General features: G+C 44.9%; 1 protein-coding gene across 5 annotated transcripts in view; it reads left to right on the top strand.

The window, feature by feature from the left end:
- Positions 1 to 16,207: 16,207 nt before the first annotated feature.
- EFCAB2 (EF-hand calcium binding domain 2) overlaps positions 16,208 to 18,737 on the top strand; it is a 121,828-nt gene continuing 119,298 nt past the window's right edge. For 3 of the 5 annotated variants that reach the window (XM_038542768.1, XM_038542764.1, XM_038542769.1), the window contains exon 1: positions 16,208 to 16,383. In XM_038542768.1, the coding sequence (XP_038398696.1) occupies positions 16,353 to 16,383 (31 nt within the window). In that variant the 5' untranslated portion in view covers positions 16,208 to 16,352. The remainder of the gene's footprint in view (positions 16,384 to 18,737) is intronic. The other 2 variants (XM_038542766.1, XM_038542765.1) reach the window with 2 other exon arrangements.

Here is an 18,737-nt window from a genome sequence, read left to right on the forward strand (position 1 = left end):
AGAGAAAGTAAGCAAATTTTATTTTCTCTAAGCTTCTCAAGTAAAACAAGGACTTTGTATAGAATTTTGGAAGGATTACATGCTATGACATTTTCCTGGTTTCCTAAAAGGAAGGTAACATTAATTAAATAATATAAATATTCGCATGTGGCTTTTAAAAAGTAGACAAAAAACAAAACAAAACTCGGTAACTATATCTAGAGAGGAATTTTAGGTAGTTGCAAGACAGGGAGGGAGACTTTCTTTTTGCTATAGAGCCTTGGTACTTTTCAAATTTTGTGCCACATGCATATATTACTGATACAAAAAATAGTTAATCCCTTTTAAGGAGTGGAAAAAGAATTTTAAACAACACTATCTTTTTCACTGAAATCTTCTTTTTATAAAATCTCAAAGCTTTGATAACAAAGAAACCAAAGTAAATTCCCTGAAAGGTCCCATTAAAGTCTTATAATGATATATATGAATTAAACCAGTTACATGAACCACATTATAATAGATTTACTTTATAAAAACTTCTAAGCACTGCCTTCCAACCATTCTAATTAATAATAAATTTTTTCTAAAAAAATGCCTGACCCATTAAACTTTACTGAGAACATCTAATCTTTAAACACAGATATTTTCAAATATAATGAACAGGATAGTAAACTCAATTTAGATGTTGAAGTAGCAAAATCTAGTTTTTCAAAATATTTTGGGCAACTGTATAACTTTTATAAAGAAGACATTTTTTGCGGTTACAGATTTGATTTTTGCCAACAAGATTGTATTCTATGAACAATCAACAATTTACATGAATCCTGACTGCCTGTTTAAGGCAAATAAAACAAGAGTTTTCCAAAGAAGATTGTGCCCATTAGAGAAACATTAAAAACATCAACCATCCCCAGGGCACCTGGCTGGCTCAGCGGGTGGAGCCAGTGACCCTCTATCTCAGGGTTGTGAGTTCAGGCCCCACTCTGGGTGTAGACATTACTTAAAAATAAAGTCTTTAAAAAAATACAAAAAAAAAAAAACAATCCACCATCTCCAAAGATGACTTAGGTCATAGAATTTGATTTATTTATTTTTAAGATTTTATTTATTTATTCACTAGAGACACACAGAGAGAGGAGGCATAGGCAGAGGGAGAAGCAGGTCCCCTGCGGGGACCCCCATGACGGACTCCATCCCAGGACCCTGGGATCATGACCTGAGCTGAAGGCAGACACTCAACCGCTGAGCCACCCAGGTGTCCCAGATTATAGAGTTGTATAACACAAAATGAGAGCCCTTCAGTTTGTGAAATTTCATGCAAAAATACTTGTTTAGAAAATGTTTCTGTCTTTAGGTATGAGCCAGCATCACAAAATGTTCCTTGCCACAGCTAGTGCTGAGAGGCAGATACTATGACAGGGCCCTGTATTAGGTGATTTGGCAAATGCCAGAAAAATGAAAACCCAAATCCTTGCACTTGAGGAGTAGATAAGCACCTGACGATTAATAACTGCTTGAGAAAGTCTGTTAAGACCCTCAAAGCACTGAAACCAGACAATCAAAATTACAATCTGCAAATATTTCTTCTGAATATATTGTATGGTAGTAGACATTGAGCATCAGTGGATATTTAGTGCGAGAGGACTCATAGAATTCTTTTCAGTTTGTTCAGATAGCCATAAAAAATAATTTGTCTCTTGAAGTAGTCATAAAAAGGAGTTTTCTTTTCTTTTCTTTTTTGAAGATTTTATTTTTAAGTAATCCCTACACCCAAGGTAGGGCTTGAACTCACCATCCTGAGATCAAGAGTCACATGTTCCACTGAGCCTGCCAGGCGCCCAAAAGAGTCTGCATTTGAACTACAAGAGATTTAACTCTAAGCAAACACAGTGGGAGGAAAATCTTTCCCTTAATTTACCTGCTGCAATGATATTATTTCTGAAGTTCCTGGCACATTGGTAGGTACTCAAAATGTAAGACCTTTTGTCCCTTTCCTCCCCAACCTCAGCAGCCCGGGTCTCCTAACTCCTACCCCAACCTAGAGGAACTGTGTCAACGTCTCTGAACAGGTCAGCCCAACAGCAGACAGTAGAGAAGACCATTCATGAGATGTCCTTGGAACCGGAGTAGGCAAACCAAGGCTGTTATCTCTGCCGGCATTCAGGGAAAACTCAAAGTCATGGGTGTGACCCAGACCACTTAGGAAAGCTCCACAGGCCCTGGACCCAGAGAGCATTCCATCTCCCAGAGGACATGACAGGGATTCTGGAATCGTCACCAAGTGGTTTTAACCCAGACCTAATCGGGTGTAGACACAGGAGGCCAGGGTTTCCCTGATAGTTGTATGTGTACTTTGCTGCTTCTTTCTAAGCTGTGTTGAGACCAAGCAGGCCAAGACACACCCGCTCAAAGCTAATATTCTGTTAAACAATTACCAGGACTCGCTTGCTAGGTTCCAGCAGATGTCTGAGGACTCCCAGGGGCAAAAGGCCCCAACTGAAAGGTTTGGCGAGTGTTCAAATGCTGAATGTGGTGATTGCAGGCCTCTCAGCCACTCCGATTGAGACTGCCCAAAGAGCTCCAGGAGCAGCAGAGTGAGCATTTAACTGATGTGTCTTCCAAACTCTTTGACCTTTTCTCTTATAGGACAAGAAGCAACTCAGAATAATAAGTAGCAATTCCCATCTTTTATGTTGCTGCTGTTTTGTGCCAGACACTGTAGAAGTGCCTGATAATATTACACCAGCCCAGTATTTCTTCACGGCTACTTTGCTATTTTCCCATTTTGCAAGTGAAAGAGCTGAGACTCAGGCTGGGTAATTTGCTCAAGTCCACAGAGCTAACAAGTGACAAGGATAGGATTTGAACTGAGGACCAACTGGTATTAATACTGACACTCATTCCACTCAGGACACAGCTTTACAATTACATGTAGAGTTACGATGTGCTTGGTAAGGTGAGAAATCTCTAGCAACACAGGATTTTTTTTGAGTATTACATCAGATAACATTTGAAAGCACACAGCCTGTTGCCTCTCATACGGCAGGAACTTGGTAAAAAAAATTTTTTTTAAGTCATTATCTTACATCCTGGAACATGTAGGGTACAGTGGGGGCAGGCATACAATGGTTTTCTGCGGGGCTTTAAATGGCTTCTAGGGACAACTATTATATATTTAAAAATAGCAACACTCACATGGCTCCATAGTAAATCAGTTGGCCAAGTCAAAAATAGATTCTAAACATAGCAAGAGCAGAAATTCAATCTAATACCAAGTCACAGAAAGCAGCAACAGCGGTTGCAACAGAAAAGGAAGATCAGGCATAAACTGATTATACATTTATATGCAATTATCCACCTCCATTTCAGATTCCGTCTATCCCTTCTTTTCAGCAGAAAATACATACTCGCGCACACATGCATATATATACATACGCAAATAAATCAACGAAGATGACATAGTCTTCATTTATCTGCAATGGCATCATTTACAAACCCATTAATTTTGAGGCTATGGTACTTATTAATGCATACTAGATACGCTACAACAATATACATTTCCTTAAGATATTTAAGTAGAGGAGAGAGAATAGTTCATGTTCGAAATGTCTGGGGGGTAGGGTGCAGGTCACACACGGGTAAGCTGGTAGGTAAATAGAAAGGATGGGGCACAGAAGCCACATTCAGAACTATTCCCTCTGCGTCCAGCAAATTTACAGTGGCAGACTTAGAAAGTTGGTTCATACTCTGTCACTGTCATTTGAAACCCTGGGAGCTGGTATGCCAGATAAAAACTCCAAATGCTGTGCCAAGGACTCCTTCCCCAGAACCACAAATGGCTTTCAGGAGAAGGTCACAGCTTCAGCTCTCCTTCAATCCCCTACTTTAAAAATGTTGTTCCGAGCACACAATTTGCTTTCTTGCAGTTGTTAGAGTGTCCCAGCTGCATGTATGATTATTTAGGGAAGAAGCCATGAGACGTGTGTCCCTAACTCGCATAATCTTATTCCACGAACAGCCAGAAGAGGACAGATGGGTGTGTATCATAACTTGAAATAGAATATCACATCAAGCAAAACTTTCCACAAAAATACAGATGTAAAGATACATTTGGGAAATGAATTCTTGGGATACCATACAAAGGATTAAAAAAACGTTACAGAAGGACTCACCATTATATTGATTTTTAAAAAAAGATTTTATTTATTTATTCATGAGAGACGCACACAGAGAAAGGCAGAGACACAGGCAGAGGGAGAAGCAGGCTCCATGCAGGGAGCCCGAAGTGGGACTTGATCCCAGGTCCCCAAGATCACACCCTGGGCTGAAGGCGGCGCTAAACCGCTGAGCCACCCGGGCTGCCCATAATTATATCGATTTATCAATTAAGGAGGAATAACCCTTTTCTTAAAAAAAATTTGAGAGAGGTTTATTTGTAAAACATGAAACAAAATAAGATTACTAGGGACAAAACAAGGGAGAGTGGCTAATAGTGTGGATTTTGGGGTTGGACTACTTGGGTACATAACTCGCTTTGGTCAATACAAATTTTGACTTTGGGTCTTTGCAGAAGAAATTTCATTTCTCCAGGCCACAGTTTCTTAGAATGTCAAGGGGGAATAATCATAGTATAAACCTGATAGCACTGGTGCAAGAGTTAAAAGTTCTATATGTAGTTTTGGGTCTAGCACATAGGATTCCTATTTCATTTTGTTTTGTTTCATTTTGTTTTAAAGATTTTATTTATTTATTTGAGAGACAGACAGAGATAGCCACAGAGAGCCGAGCCCAACAGGAGAGGGAGAAACAGGCTCCCCACTGAGTAGGGAGCCCGACATGGGACTCGATCCCAGGACCCTGAGATCATGACCTGAGCCAAAGGCAGACACCTCGCTGACTGAGCCACCCAGGTGCCCCTAGTTATTATTTTATAAAAGTAACAGAGGGGATATCACTAAGTACCTGAGATAAGCTGATTACTACAATCAAGGACTGATTTTTCCCAAGAACTAAAGGAAAAAAAAAAGGTTTCACTTTGAGCAAAGAATCAATAAGCATTCATCAAGGAAGCTACTCAAACTTAAAGAGCAGGTTATTATTATTTTTAAAAATGTATTTGAGAGAGAGAGAGAGAGAGAGGACAGGGGGAGAGGCAGAGGGAGAGGCAGACTCTTAAGCAAACTCAAGTAGGGAGCTGGCAGCAGGGCTTGATCTAATGACCCTGAGATCACCACCTGAGCTGAAAACAAAAGTTGGATGCTCAATGGACTGAGCCATCCAGGAGCCCCTTGAAGAGAAGATTATAAAGGGAAACTTGGAATACCGGACATTGTGTGGAATCCAGATGCATCTTCAATGGCAAGCTTTGCACACTGCGGAAACAGTTGTTGAGCGAGGCGCCCCCTGTCGGCTCTCTGACAGATCTCCTGGCGGAGATCCGAGACATGCCCCAGCCTCTTCACCTCTTGACACAAAGGCACAGGACAGGTGACAACACTGCAGATAACTGCTGTCTTAAGTATGCCTTTAGAAGGGGTGGATTAAGCCTCATTCATGACTTACCCACATGTCGGGTCCTGTGAGCATGTTTCAGGCATTGGGCAAAGGTTCAAGGTAAAGAAGACGAGTAAGATGCATCACTCCTTGGGGACTGAGATGCTCCACCTGAGGATTAAAGGCAGAGCCACAGGCTTTGGGTACTTGAAAACTTCATGTAAAAATGAGAGGCGAGCATCTCCTCTCCTCTGGGGAATGCGGATTGGGTGGGTGCCAGGGACACCTGCCTGCTGACAGGACCATGGTGGCTTCACCATTAATACCTCTTGTTACCTGCCCTGCCATGTGGGGAATGTTTATGGCCTGAAAAACTCTATGATGGGCTGAATCACTCCTTCCCTCTACTCACAAATTGGCCCTGTAGACTATTTCAGGAAAATTTTCAGAAATAATGAAGGTGTTTCAGAATTAGATTTAACACTCTGCTGTCTGGTCCCTCACTCCTGGGCATTTCTCTGATGTACCTTTCTTACTATACTGTTCCCCCGCCCCCTCGTCAGTTCTGAGGTACCTGTTCATGAAGTGAGCCAAATTATCTAGAGAATATAGATTAAAAAGAAGAGCTCAGGGTCAAGGTCAAGTTTGACAGTTTTCTTGAATGGATTAGTTCATTGATTAATCCAGTGTTCCCAAACTTTATTCAGTTATTCTTCACTTAAGGCTTTTGTCATATCCATGTTACTTGTACAATCTGATAGTATTTTCTTTAACTTGACATAAATTGAATAATTTTTAAAATTTAGTTTCATTTTAAGCAATATTTGTAATATCCTGGGTGGAGGTACTAGATTTTTAAGTACATATTTAGAAAACCCAACTATGTACATTTTTAAAAAATATGAGCCATCTGACACAGTCTACCACTCATTTTGGTAATAGGGGATTCATAAACTAATGAAATTTTGAACTTGAAAGGCCTATTTTGGTTTTTCTAATCCACATAGAGTTCCACAGAGGTCAAGAGATTTGGCCAAAGTCACCAGCTTATTTTTTTTTAATTTTTAAAATTTATTATTTATGATAGTCACACAGAGAGAGAGAGAGAGAGAGAGAGAGAGAGAGGCAGAGACACAGGCAGAGGGAGAAGCAGGCTCCATGCACCGGGAGCCCAATGTGGGATTCGATCCCGAGTCTCCAGGATCGCGCCCTGGGCTAAAAGCAGGCGCCAAACCGCTGCGCCACCCAGGTATCCCACCAGCTTATTTTTAAAAAGATTTTATTTATTCATGAGAGAGAGAGAGAGAGAGAGAGGCAGACACACAGGCAGAAGGAGAAGCAGGCTCCGTGCAGGGAACCCGACGTGGGACTCGATCCCAGGTCTCCAGGATCACACCCTGGGCTGAAGGCAGCACTAAACTGCTGAGCCACTCGGGCTGCCCTTAATCCTATTTTTTAGTTTTATTTTTATTTAAAGATTTATTTTTTTTAAAATTTATTTATGATAGACATAGAGAGAGAGAGAGAGAAAGGCAGAGACACAGGCAGAGGGAGAAGCAGGCTTCATGCCGGGAACCTGACACGGGTCTCGATTCCGGCACTCCAGGATCGCGCCCTGGGCCAAAGGCAGGTGCGAAACTGCTGAGCCACCCAGGGATCCTCTAATCCTTTTTTTTTTTTTTAAAGATTTTATTTATTTATTTGAGAGCAAGACAGAGCACAAGTAGTGGGAGGGGCAAAGAGAGAGGGACAAACAGACTCCCCACTGAGTGGGGAGCCTGGCTTGGTGCCAGGACCCTGAGATCATGACCTGAAGTCAGATGCTTAACCACTGAGCCACACAGGCAGCTCTGTCCACTTTATTTGCTATGGACCATGAAGAAGCATTAATTGCCAGGATAGTGCAAGCTGGACAGACAAGAGTACAACAGACAAGAGTCTTGGATGGCATACAGGTGTACAGACCCTGGACTGGATATGAAATTTGCCTTTAACTCTCAATATCCTGATCCTATTTCACAAATTTGATCCTCAAATTTGTGTTGTTACTAGGTAAGTGCTACTTCATGGGAAAGATCATAATTATCATCCTAGGATTTCAAAACCTACGTATAATCAAGTGGTAAAGACATTATACCCGTTTTAAAGACATGGAGGCAGAGAGGTCTGATAAATATTCCACAGCAATGCCAGCAGTAGATATTCCTAAATAACATCAGAGAAAAAGAAAAACAAAATTCAGGCTCTCTCATTATGCTGTTCATTGTTAAAGTGATCATTTTTAAAAAAGATTTTATTTATTTGACAAAGAAAGAGAGAGAGCACAAGCAGAGGGAGGGGCAGGGGGAGAGGGAGAAGCAGATTCCCTGTGGAACAGGGAGACTGAGTGGGGCTTCAAGCCAAAGGCAGAAGCCCTGAACCAAAGGCAGATGCCCGACTGACTGAACCACCCAGGTGTCCCTAAAGTGATCATTTAAAAAAAATAATATAAAGACAAGGCCACAGTCTTTGGCACTCACATGTTGAGATGAAGGGCATTAAAAAGAGATATACAGGGGATCCCTGGGTGGCGCAGCGGTTTGGCGCCTGCCTTTGGCCCAGGGCGCGATCCTGGAGGCCCGGGATCGAATCCCACGTCGGGCTTCCGGTGCATGGAGCCTGCTTCTCCCTCTGCCTGTGTCTCTGCCTCTCTCTCTCTCTCTCACTGTGTGCCTATCATAAATAAAAAAAATAAAAAAAAAAATAAAAAAATAAAAAAGAGATATACATAAGCCTTTATTCTGTACAGGCATAGTTATTTAAGATTCAGAGATGGTTTTGTGTTTGTGGGCATTAATTTCAAAAGTATTCATTATATTCTTGGTTTTGCTTTTTTTTTTCATTGTTGTACAATTAGAACAAATACAATACACAGCCCTCTCTCCTATGAGACAGCTATAATTAGTATTAAGTTTCTAGTTAATATTCTACTCCGTTAAAGGTCAATGAATTCAAAGGCCTGAAGACCCATTCGAGGCACTGAAATAAAACAATCTAGTGAATAGATTTTAAAAATTAAATTCACAATCTCCTGCTCTTCACATGGAGGTTTAACTTACTTTTACCTCCTGGAGAAGGACACCATTAGTCTAATCCAATGACATCCTTTCTCCTCCCCCTTCCCCTAATGACATCCTTCTATGGTGTTCTGGATAACTGAGAATTGATCACACATTATAGATACAAACTACTATGGCCATGGTATGGTTATAGCATGCACTATACATCATTTGAAGGAGAAGGTAGCTGTGGTGGATGAATATTTCAGTTTTGTAGGTTGAAAACTTAGTAAATTTGGGACCAAAAAACCCACAAAACTCCAAACCATGGGGCATCTGGGTGGCTCACTTGGTCAAGCATCTGCCTTCGGCTTAGGTCATGGTCTTAGGTCTGGGATCGAGCCCCATTTTGGGATCCCCACTCAGCTGGAAGTCTGCTTCTCCTTCTCCCTCTGCCCTTACTTGTGCTAAAATAAAATCTTTAAAAAACAAACCCAAACCCAAACAAAAAACTGCTAGCTTAACACCACTAGCTCCAAAGGAATATCAGCAAATAGTGAGCAACTATGAGCTATCACATTTGTAAAATTCACATTGTGCTTCACAGATTGTCCCGCACACAGTAGGCACTTCATGTTTTCTATAGTGAGTGAATCTTCCTCCTGTAGGACTGGAGAAAGAGGGACTACAGAAACAGTCAACCCTTTCCTAGGTAGCCCTCCCCTGGCTGCCCTGCACCTGCTCCCTCTCTCCGTGTGTGATGGATTTTGCCTTGTTCCCTTCCCACTCAAGCCTTCCCCAAAATAACTTCCCTTCTAGCCTCTCTCCAGCTGCCACCATTCACTCTCAACCTCACACTTTCCTTACCTTCTTGAAAGGACAGCTGACCTGAAAACAGAAGACCATAAAGAAAAACCCAGCAAAACCTGAGATTTTTCATCTCTGTAGGTTTGTATTGTTTTGCTTAGTGATATTGTTGATGATGGGGTTGTAGATCCCTGTTCTAGGGGACTTATTAGGTAAGGTGAAACTGTAGCAAGGAGTTAGCTTTCAATTCACAAAATTGCTGAGTCTCAACTGAGTGTTATTTGCAGGCATTTTAGTAAGGGGCCATAATCATAGGTTAGGCCTATGAAGTCAGGGTGAGACACAGCATGGAACCAATTTCTTGACAATGCTAAGGTTGCAAGTGGAATTGAAATTCTCTATAGTACAAAATAATAGTAATATATTCAGCAATTAAAAAATATGTATATACATATATCTAGAACTATTTATTTATCCATTAGGATATTTTTCTATTGTCCTGTAAAAGCCATGTGGACTGTTGTTAATTTGTACAAACTCTGGGAAGGAAAATTAATTATGGTAGTGGTAGCATTGAAACAGTAGGGTGAAGGCAAAGAGCTGCATGGGCTAGCCACACCTTTTTTTTTTTTTTTTAAGGTTTTATTTATTCATTTGACAGAGAGAGAGAGAGAGAGCGAGTGCGCGCACAAGCAGGAGGAGCAGCAGAGAGAAAGGGAAAAACGGTATCCACTGAGCAGGGAGCCCAACGTGTGGCTCAATCCCAGGACCCTGAGATCATAACCTAAGCCGAAGGCAGACTCTTAACTGACTGAGCCACCCAGGTGCCCCAAGGACACCCTCTTACCATCTCAGAGTCAAGAACTTTATGAATCATAGGAACCATGTTTCTAAAAAATTGCTAGGATTCTAGGATGTGTATAATATTCCCATATGTTAATTTTATTATCCTCTTTCCTCATAAGGTGGCTGTAAAACCCTTAAAATTAAAAAAAAATTACATGATCATATTTAAGGGTAGCAAGGATGATGGTGCTGGAGATCCCTAGATCCCCTTCCCAGGACCTTTCCTCACCCCATGGTGGACAACGCCTCCTTCAAGAGGGAGAGAGCAGGCCCTGGGACCTTGCAGAGGGAGGAAATGAAAAATCCAGAGATCGATCCTGAGTCAGAATATCAGGAGAGCCTTTGGGGCACAACAGTGGGAGACCTATTTGGGGATCTTCACTCTTGGTTTCATCATCTTCAGTATGGGAATCTTACCATGAGCCTTCTTACAGGGATATTGTGATGATCGAGCAGGACAGTCCGTATAAACTGCTTGGAGAAGTTCTTAGAATATAATAAAGTGCACCAAATAGTATCACTACTGGCCCCAGAGCCATGGAAGAGTCACTCAGCCATAGTCCAAAGACATGAAATCAGGCCAGAATTCAACGGAGCAGTAGAGGTAGCTTCACGTTCCAACTGGTCAACCATCTCCATATGTTCCTCTAGCCTCCACATAAACTCAGGTGGGGAACAGGTTCCAGAGGAGAAAGAACATGTCCAAAGTCAAAGAGCTAAGGGGCAGTGCACTGTGGTTCAATCTTGGGTCTGTTTATCTTCTATTGGCTTGATTTGTCTATCCAGCATTATCTCCTTATGTAAATGTTAACATAAATGAGGGGTGCCTGGGTGGCTTAGTGGTTGAGCGTCTGCCTTTGGCTCAGGTCATGATCCCTGGGTCTTGGAATCGAGTCCCACATCAGGCTCCCTATGGGGAGCCTGCTTCTCCCTCTGCCTATGTCTCTGCCTCTCTTTCTGTGTCTCTCATGAATAAAGAAATAAAATCTTTAAAAAAAAGTTAACATAAATGAAATTCACTTTTCAAAGATTTATTTTTGGAGCTGGAACTAAAAAAATCATTCCCAAGTCAATTACCAGCATCATTCTACACTTTTTTCTCTATTTTCACCCTTGGGGGAGGAGGAAGAGGTTATATGAGCAATCATAAACATTTACTGAATCTCTGGGTCAGCTTCCATCACTGTTTAACTCTCAGGTCTTATCTTCAGCGGAGAAAGAACAGAGACTCACCAAAAGTTGCTCAGCCCTGAGAGTCCCTGAAAAGTGCTACTCAGGACAGGAAATGTTTTGGTAATGAATTAAACAGTGACTTGCCATGTCAATGTGTGTTTTGAAGTGCAACAGAAAGAAACATGTGCCTTTTGAGAAAAATAGGGCCAGGAGTGTGATTTTTCTAAATGCTCTAAGAGTTGTGGTTTCATGTAACATTTACTTTCAAACTGCCCAACAAGTGCTGCAGTCCCAGCTTCCTGTCTGGATCTCCCTAAAAAGCCCAGAGCAGCTCTGGCTCTGAACATGCTCTTTTCTGGGGCCAAGAATTTAACACAATTCTCCCTCTTCCAGAGGCCTGACATCTCAGTCTGCAGGAAGGTGGGGAGGGAAGAGAAGATGATGAGCACACCACTGACTGGGTCATAGCAGAGAGGGCATATGTCCTCATCTGCCATCTGAAAGCTAGGACTTTAAATCTTTGTCCAGACAAGGACAATGTGAAATCTGTTATCTGGTTCCCTCAGAGTCCCTAGAAGTCTCTGCCAGTTGCTTTGGTTGATGTTTTGAAGCAGTAAAGAAAAAAAAAGTGGGAGGAGGAAGGTGACTATTTCTGCCCAGGATTTTTGCCCTTCTCTAAATATTCAGGTTACTAAGCAGGATATAACAATGATATATTTATTAAGAAGCCGTATAGCACATGGACTCTGGAATCAGAGCTAGATTCCTACCCAGCTCTCTTGTTCAGAGATCTTAAGTCATTGATGTGAAGATGTATTTTTTTTTTTTTTTTTTTTTAGGATTTCACTTATTTACTGAGGAAAGACATAGAGAGAAAGGCAGAGACATAGGCAGAGGGAGAAGCAGGCTCCCTGCAGGGAGCCCCATGCAGGACTCCATCCCAGGACCCCAGGATCATGGCCTGAGCCAAAGGCAGATGCTCAACTACTGAGACACCCAGGTGCCCCAAGATGTAGATTTTTCATCCATAAAACAGGGATCCCACTACCAGCCTCATAAGGCTTAAGAGATAATGTATGCAAAGTATTTAGAAGAGTTATTTTTATTGCTAGAACTGTAATAAACCAAACTGTTATTCTGCTGTATTCTGATAAGGTTTTCTTTGTGAGATCCCAGGGTAAGGCTACTCACCTACAGGTAGGGGTAGTATCTGAAGGGCTGGACATTTTATTTATTTATTTTTTTGTTTTATTTTTATTTATTTATGATAGTCAGAGAGAGAGAGAGAGAGAAAGAGAGAGAGAGAGAGAGAGAGAGAGAGAGAGGCAGAGACATAGGCAGAGGGAGAAATTTGATCCCGAGTCTCCAGGATCGCGCCCTGGGCCAAAGGCAGGCGCCAAACCGCTGCGCCACCCAGGGATCCCTGGACATTTTTTTTATGATTGTATTTTAAGTTGTTTCTACATCCAACATGGAGCTCAAACTCATCACTCTGAGATCAAGAGTTGCGTGCTCTACCAACTGAACGAGCCCGAGGCCTGGACATTCTTATTAAGCATGTAGGGAAGGGCTGTAACCTTCTTTAGAAAAACAGAATTAGACAAACAGAGAAGTAACTGCCTTCCTGTCATTTCCTGGGCCTAGAGTTCAATGAATCTAGATATATTTAAAGCCACTTCTACTTGGGAAGGTTAAAAATGGCAAGGTGGAAACCAGGAAGGGGCACACACGAAGATGCTAAGTTCCATCATGTAGACTACTATGTCCTGCAAGGAGCAGATTCTGGTAGTGCAGGGTGTGTGAGGCCTAGAATCAGCCCACCTCCTGTTGTGTAACTGAAGCACTGTAGAAGCAAACTCGCCCAGTGGAAGCTGAATCTCAGGAAAGAAGTTGGGAGTTTGACCTTCAAGTGTTCCTTCCTACGTGGAAATGGGGGTTTATCTCAAAGTGGATTTCCTTGCAAGGTCTTAAACTTTGAAAGCCTATTGGGTCTCATGAAAACCCCAAGATAGGGAGTTTGGACATTACCATTCCTATTTTTCTCAGTAAATGGGGTTTTTGGTTTTTTAAAGATTTTTTTCTTTGAGAGAGAGCAGGAGTGGGAGTGGGGAGAGGGAGAGTGAGAAGCAGACTTCCCCCTGAGCAGGGAGCCCAGGACCCTGGGATCATGACCTGAGCTGAAGGCAGGCACTTAACCGACTGAGCCACCCAATGCCCCATGAGTTAATGGAGTTTTATTTTTTAAGGGATTTTATTTATTTTAGAGAGAGAGAAAAAGAGAGAGAGAGAGAGAGCAGGGAGAATGATAAGTGGACTCACGCTGAGCAAGGAACTCCATGTCAGGCTCAATCCCAAGGACCCTGAGATCAAGACATGAGCCCAAACCAAGAGTCAGGTGCTTAACCAACTGAGCCATCCAGGTGCCTGAGTTAACAGAGTTTCAAAGAGATGAAATAAATGACCTGCCTAGGATCATGTCAGTCCCTGGCAATGCCCATGGAAAACCCAGTTTTTGTCTTTTAAATTATTCCTAGCCCAAGGAGATTTCCATTATCCCCAGAATAGGAGAGGAGATGCGGTTTGAAGATTTTTTGACTATGATTTTGCCTTATACCACTTATCCTTTCTATTTCAGCCACATCTTAGGGTAGCTTAATCATATTCAGAAGAAACATCTTCTGTGTTCCTCACCAGCATGGGACCAGTGCCTGTGTGAACAGATTTAACTCACTATAAATTCAAACACACAAAAGGACATAACCTGTACATACCCATCTGGCCCCACTGAATAAGTAATCATGCATGTCATTGTCTAAAACTATGTCCTTGCTCTTTCAGAATCCATTAGTTTGATTTAGCCCTATGATTGTATAATTTCTAAGACCAAAAATAATTTTCCAGTTTGGAATTTCAGAAAAACTCATGAAAAATCACTCTGAGAATCTTAAGTGAAAGACTGCTTGGGTGGCATTCAGTATTACAAAGTTACTCAAAGTCATAGTTCAGAAACAAACTATAGTCTAAGGGCAGAAAAATGGTTGTAGTTTGTTGTCCAAAGGAAGCTAATATTTTAAAAGAATTAAAAGTGTAACATAATCAGAAGTCAGTTTTCTACAACCAAAGAAAAGTGGAAAGTCAAGCAGCAAAATGTAGATAATTACTCACTGGCAGCATAGGCCTCTATGTTGTCATTTGTAAAACCACCTTTTCCCCCCACTTTGTGGAGTTTTCCAGAATAGTGATATACTTTTATGTGTATTCACCTAATTAGCCAATTGAAAAGTATATGTTAATCTCGTAGTGTGTGTCCCAAATTAGGCGAGGTACTATGGGTACATTAAAGATTCATATGCTCAGGCTTCTGTCTTCAAACCCCACTGGAGGGGAGGGGTTAATTAATATACACTGCTCTTTTACTCACCCCAATGTAGAGGAACAGTGTTGTCTTAAATCTGTTGTAGGTATTCAGAATAATCTAAATGATCAATTCTTAGTAAGACGTTGAAAAGACTAACTCCAGTCTTAATTTTAAAAATATATATTATTTCAGATGCAAGAATTGAAAAATTGTAAGCTCTTGGGATCTTACGGGACCATTAAAGTGTCTCCTGTCTTCAAGAGCTTACAGTACAAGCAAATGTTACAAAGTCACGGCCAATCAATGGAAGAGGCTCTAGGAGTTCTGGACCACAGAGGAGCCTCAAGGAGTGTGTGACCTTCAAAGAGGTCACTGAGCACCAGGAGGGAGCCGCCGTGCGTCTGAGGGAGGGTGAAGGCTGGGGCCGGCGAGGGGGGAGGGGAGGCATTCCAGAAAAAGGAAACTGCAAACAGCCTACGAGGAGAGCGAGTGAGAAGTCAACCTGAGTCCAAGGTTGAGGTTTTCCTGCGTTTATTTCAAAGCCCTTCACTATCTCTATGCAAAGAGGCAGTCTTGGAAAACAAACTACTAGACTACAAGGACCATGAAATTTGAATTCTGTGAATGCTAGTGAGGACTTTCCCCTGTTTGGGGTGTCCAGCATTTACTGTAAACAACCGTGTTCCTTTTACGTAAGGACCTATCTTCCCACAGAAGCCATTTTGTGATGATTCGATAGTTTCTCCTCAATTTCAAAGAGCATGCTGGTCGAAGCACCAAACGAGTCTCCTACAGGAAAAAGTCATTTAATAAAGAAGAGTATGCTTAACAGGCCGGTTAAGGAAATCATCACATACGAGTACCTTGTACTTTGAAGGCTTCGGCGTCTACAGGGAACAGGTTCGCACATTTTCACACAATGCTATTTAAACCAGGCCGCGAATGCACTTAAAAAAAAAAAAATCATCCAAGATTAGCTTCAAAATCTTATATTCGTTTGAACCGACTCAAAAATCATTTCAAAGAGGAAACATTCTAGTAGAAGGAGCTCATCCTGACACCGAGACAAAATTCTAACATCGTGCGACGACAGCAAAATTTCCGACACGCGGAGGCACAACTTCCCCGCGTCGCAACCCCGCGGGGCGGTCACGTCCGACCTCCGGGCCGGGTCGCCGGGGTCGGGGTCGGGGTCGCGGTCGGGGCCGGGCGGCACGGCTCCGCTGCCATGGCAACCCCGCCACTCGTGTCCGCCGCGGCCGCCCCGGGGGGCCGCACAGGTGCCCCCGCTGCGCCCCCGAGCCCGGCTCTCCCGCTGCGTTCCCGTCCGCGGAGAAAAGCCCGAGCGGCGCCACCTGGTCCCCGCGGGCGGAGCCGGGGCTCCCCGGACCCCAGGCCCCCGAAGCCCGAGAGGGCCGAGCTCGGGGAGGGGAGGGGCACGGGGGGAGGGCGCGGGGGCGCGCTGGGGAGGGGCGAGGGGACGGGGGCGCGCGCTCGGCCCCCCTCCCCCCCCCGCCCCGGGGTCTTCAGCCTTCGGGGTCCGAGCCGCCGCCGCCGCCGCCGCCCCAGGCCAGGACTCGCGCGGGGGCCGGAGGCGGCAAGGACGCGGCGACCCAGGGTGACGCCGGGCATCTCCCGGGCGACGGCCCCGCAACAAGATGGCGGACGATAAAGAAAGGGAAGGCACAGGTAGGAGCCGCCCGCCGCCACCCGGGCCCGCACTGGGGCGCTCCGGGCTGGGGGGCGGGGTCCTGCGGCGGCGCCGGCCCCGCGGGGAGAGGGACGAGCGGGCCCGGGGGCAGGGGGCCGCCAGCTCGGGCGCCCGCAGCCTCCCAGCCGCCGCCTGGGCCCGGCCCCGCCCCGTCCCCCCGCCTCCCCCCGCCCGCCCCTCCCCTCCCGGCAGCTCCCAGCCGCGGCTCCGGCGGGCGAGGCCGATAATGGCGCCCTTGTTCGCGGCCCCCGGCCCCCCGCCTCCACAGCCTCGCCTTCCCCGGGGCCGCAGGCGCCACGGAGGCGGCTGCCGGGCTGCGGGCACCCGGGGCGGCAGGGGTGAGGGCCGGCTCCGGCCGCCGGCGTCCGGCCGCCCCTGGGCCCGTGCCGAAGCCCCGCCCGCCGGGCACGCGCGCGTCGCCTCCATTTTGCCTGCTGGGTGCGGACCGTGTGGGGACGCAGGGGGCCGGCGCGGCCTGGCGCTCGCGGGCGCCCCCTCCGCGCCGCCGGCCCCGGGAGCACGCGCTCGCGGCCGCGTGAGGAGCGCCGGAGGCAGCCCGAGGCGGCGGCGCGGGGCGGCGGGCACCCGGCCTTCGGGGGCCGCGGGGGAGCCCTGGCCGCCCACGTGCCCCGCGCCCCCCCCGCCCCCCAGCCTCGGGCCCCGCCTCAACAGGCTGCGCGCGCACCCGTGGACGGCGGAGGCGAACCTCTCGCCCCGACTGGCCTTTCGGGAGTGCGGCAGAGGCCGCGTCACGTGTCGCTCGGCTCCGCCTGCGGCCGCGACCACCGGAAACCCGCGGAGAAACAGCGGGGCCCGAGCCGGAGGTCGGCCCTGGGTGACGGGCCTGGCGGGGCTGCTAGTCGGTGGATCAGGACTGTGCTCTAGACGCTGCCGTTACTGAGGCAGCTTAGTTTGTTGTGCTGCTCTAAAGCGAAAGGGTACAACCGAAGGAAGGGGTTACTGGTTTTTTTTAATTAAAAAACTAATTCTGAAGGATTTTATTTTTTTTATTATCTGTTTTTCGTTTTCTAAGTTTTCTCCGCACCCAGTGTGGGGCTCAAACTCTTCCACGGGACATCAGGAGTCACATGCTCTTTGGACAGAACCAGTCAGGCGCCTCTTGAAACCTCATTTTAAAACTTCCCTAGGAAAAAAACAGACAAAAAGACTTCCCTAGAAAAACCAAAGGATTTAGTTGTTTTCATTATTTACAAAAAAAAAAAAAAAAGGAAAATCCTTAACAGAGGAATTAACTTGTTAATTATGGATATACAGTTTTTTCCCCCACAGGTTTTATTTATTTATTCATGAGAGACAGAGAGAGGCAGAGACACAGGCAGAGGGAGAAGGAGGCTCCATGCAGGGAGCCCGACGTGGGACTCGATCCCGGGACTCCAGGATCAGGCCCTGGGCTGAAGGCGGCGCTAAACCGCTGAGCCACCCGGGCTGCCCTGGATATGCCTTTTTTAAAGAATGATTCGGTCAGCATACAAAAATGCACTGGATCGTGTTGCAAATATAATTTTTTTCTTTCATAAATAGACTGGGCTTCTCTGATTTTTTAGTTTTCAAAAATACTTTTCTAGTTAGAATAAATTCAGAGGAAGAAACAGTTCTATTCATAACTGTAGAAGTAATGACAAAAGCCCCATGTCGCTCATTCCATTGGCTTACATTTAATGCTTTTATGGAAGGTGTTCTGATTAGGTGAGAATTTTTTTTTAAATTTTATTATTATTTATTTATGATAGAGAGAGAGAGAGAGGCAGGGACACAGGAGGAGGGAGAAGCAGGCTCCCTTCCGGGAGCACGACGTGGGACTCGATCCCTGGTCTTCAGGATCCAGGATCGCGCCCTGGGCCAAATGCAGGCGCTAAACCGCTGCGCCACCCAGGGATCCCATGATTAGGTGAGAATTTTGAAGGATGCAAAGGTGAAAAATCTATCTTTCAAGAAAGGCGAGATCAGTAAAGGAGGTAAGACATCCTTGAAGGAGACAGAACAGCTAGCTAGGCTGAGCAGCCGTGTGCCAGAGGTGTTTCCGGGTGTGTTACCATCCCTCCTGGTCTGTGCACAGTCATCTGAGCTTCCTGGGGAGCTTACCAGAAATGAAGAACGGGAGTCCTTGCCCCTGACCTGCTGAATCAGTCTGCATTTTAACAGATTTGTAGGTGATCCAGATGCATATTAAAGTTTGAGAAGCACTGTTGGATGGTATATTTTATTTATTAAGAGTTTTAGGAGTTGATTATAGTTGCAGTTGGTAGGACATGATGAAATAAAACCATATTGCCTGAGGGTAAATTAGCAACTCATTTGGCAGAATCCTCTT

This window comes from Canis lupus, chromosome 7 (assembly GCF_011100685.1).
Source record: "Canis lupus familiaris isolate Mischka breed German Shepherd chromosome 7, alternate assembly UU_Cfam_GSD_1.0, whole genome shotgun sequence".
In the NCBI taxonomy this organism is placed as follows: domain Eukaryota; kingdom Metazoa; phylum Chordata; class Mammalia; order Carnivora; family Canidae; genus Canis; species Canis lupus.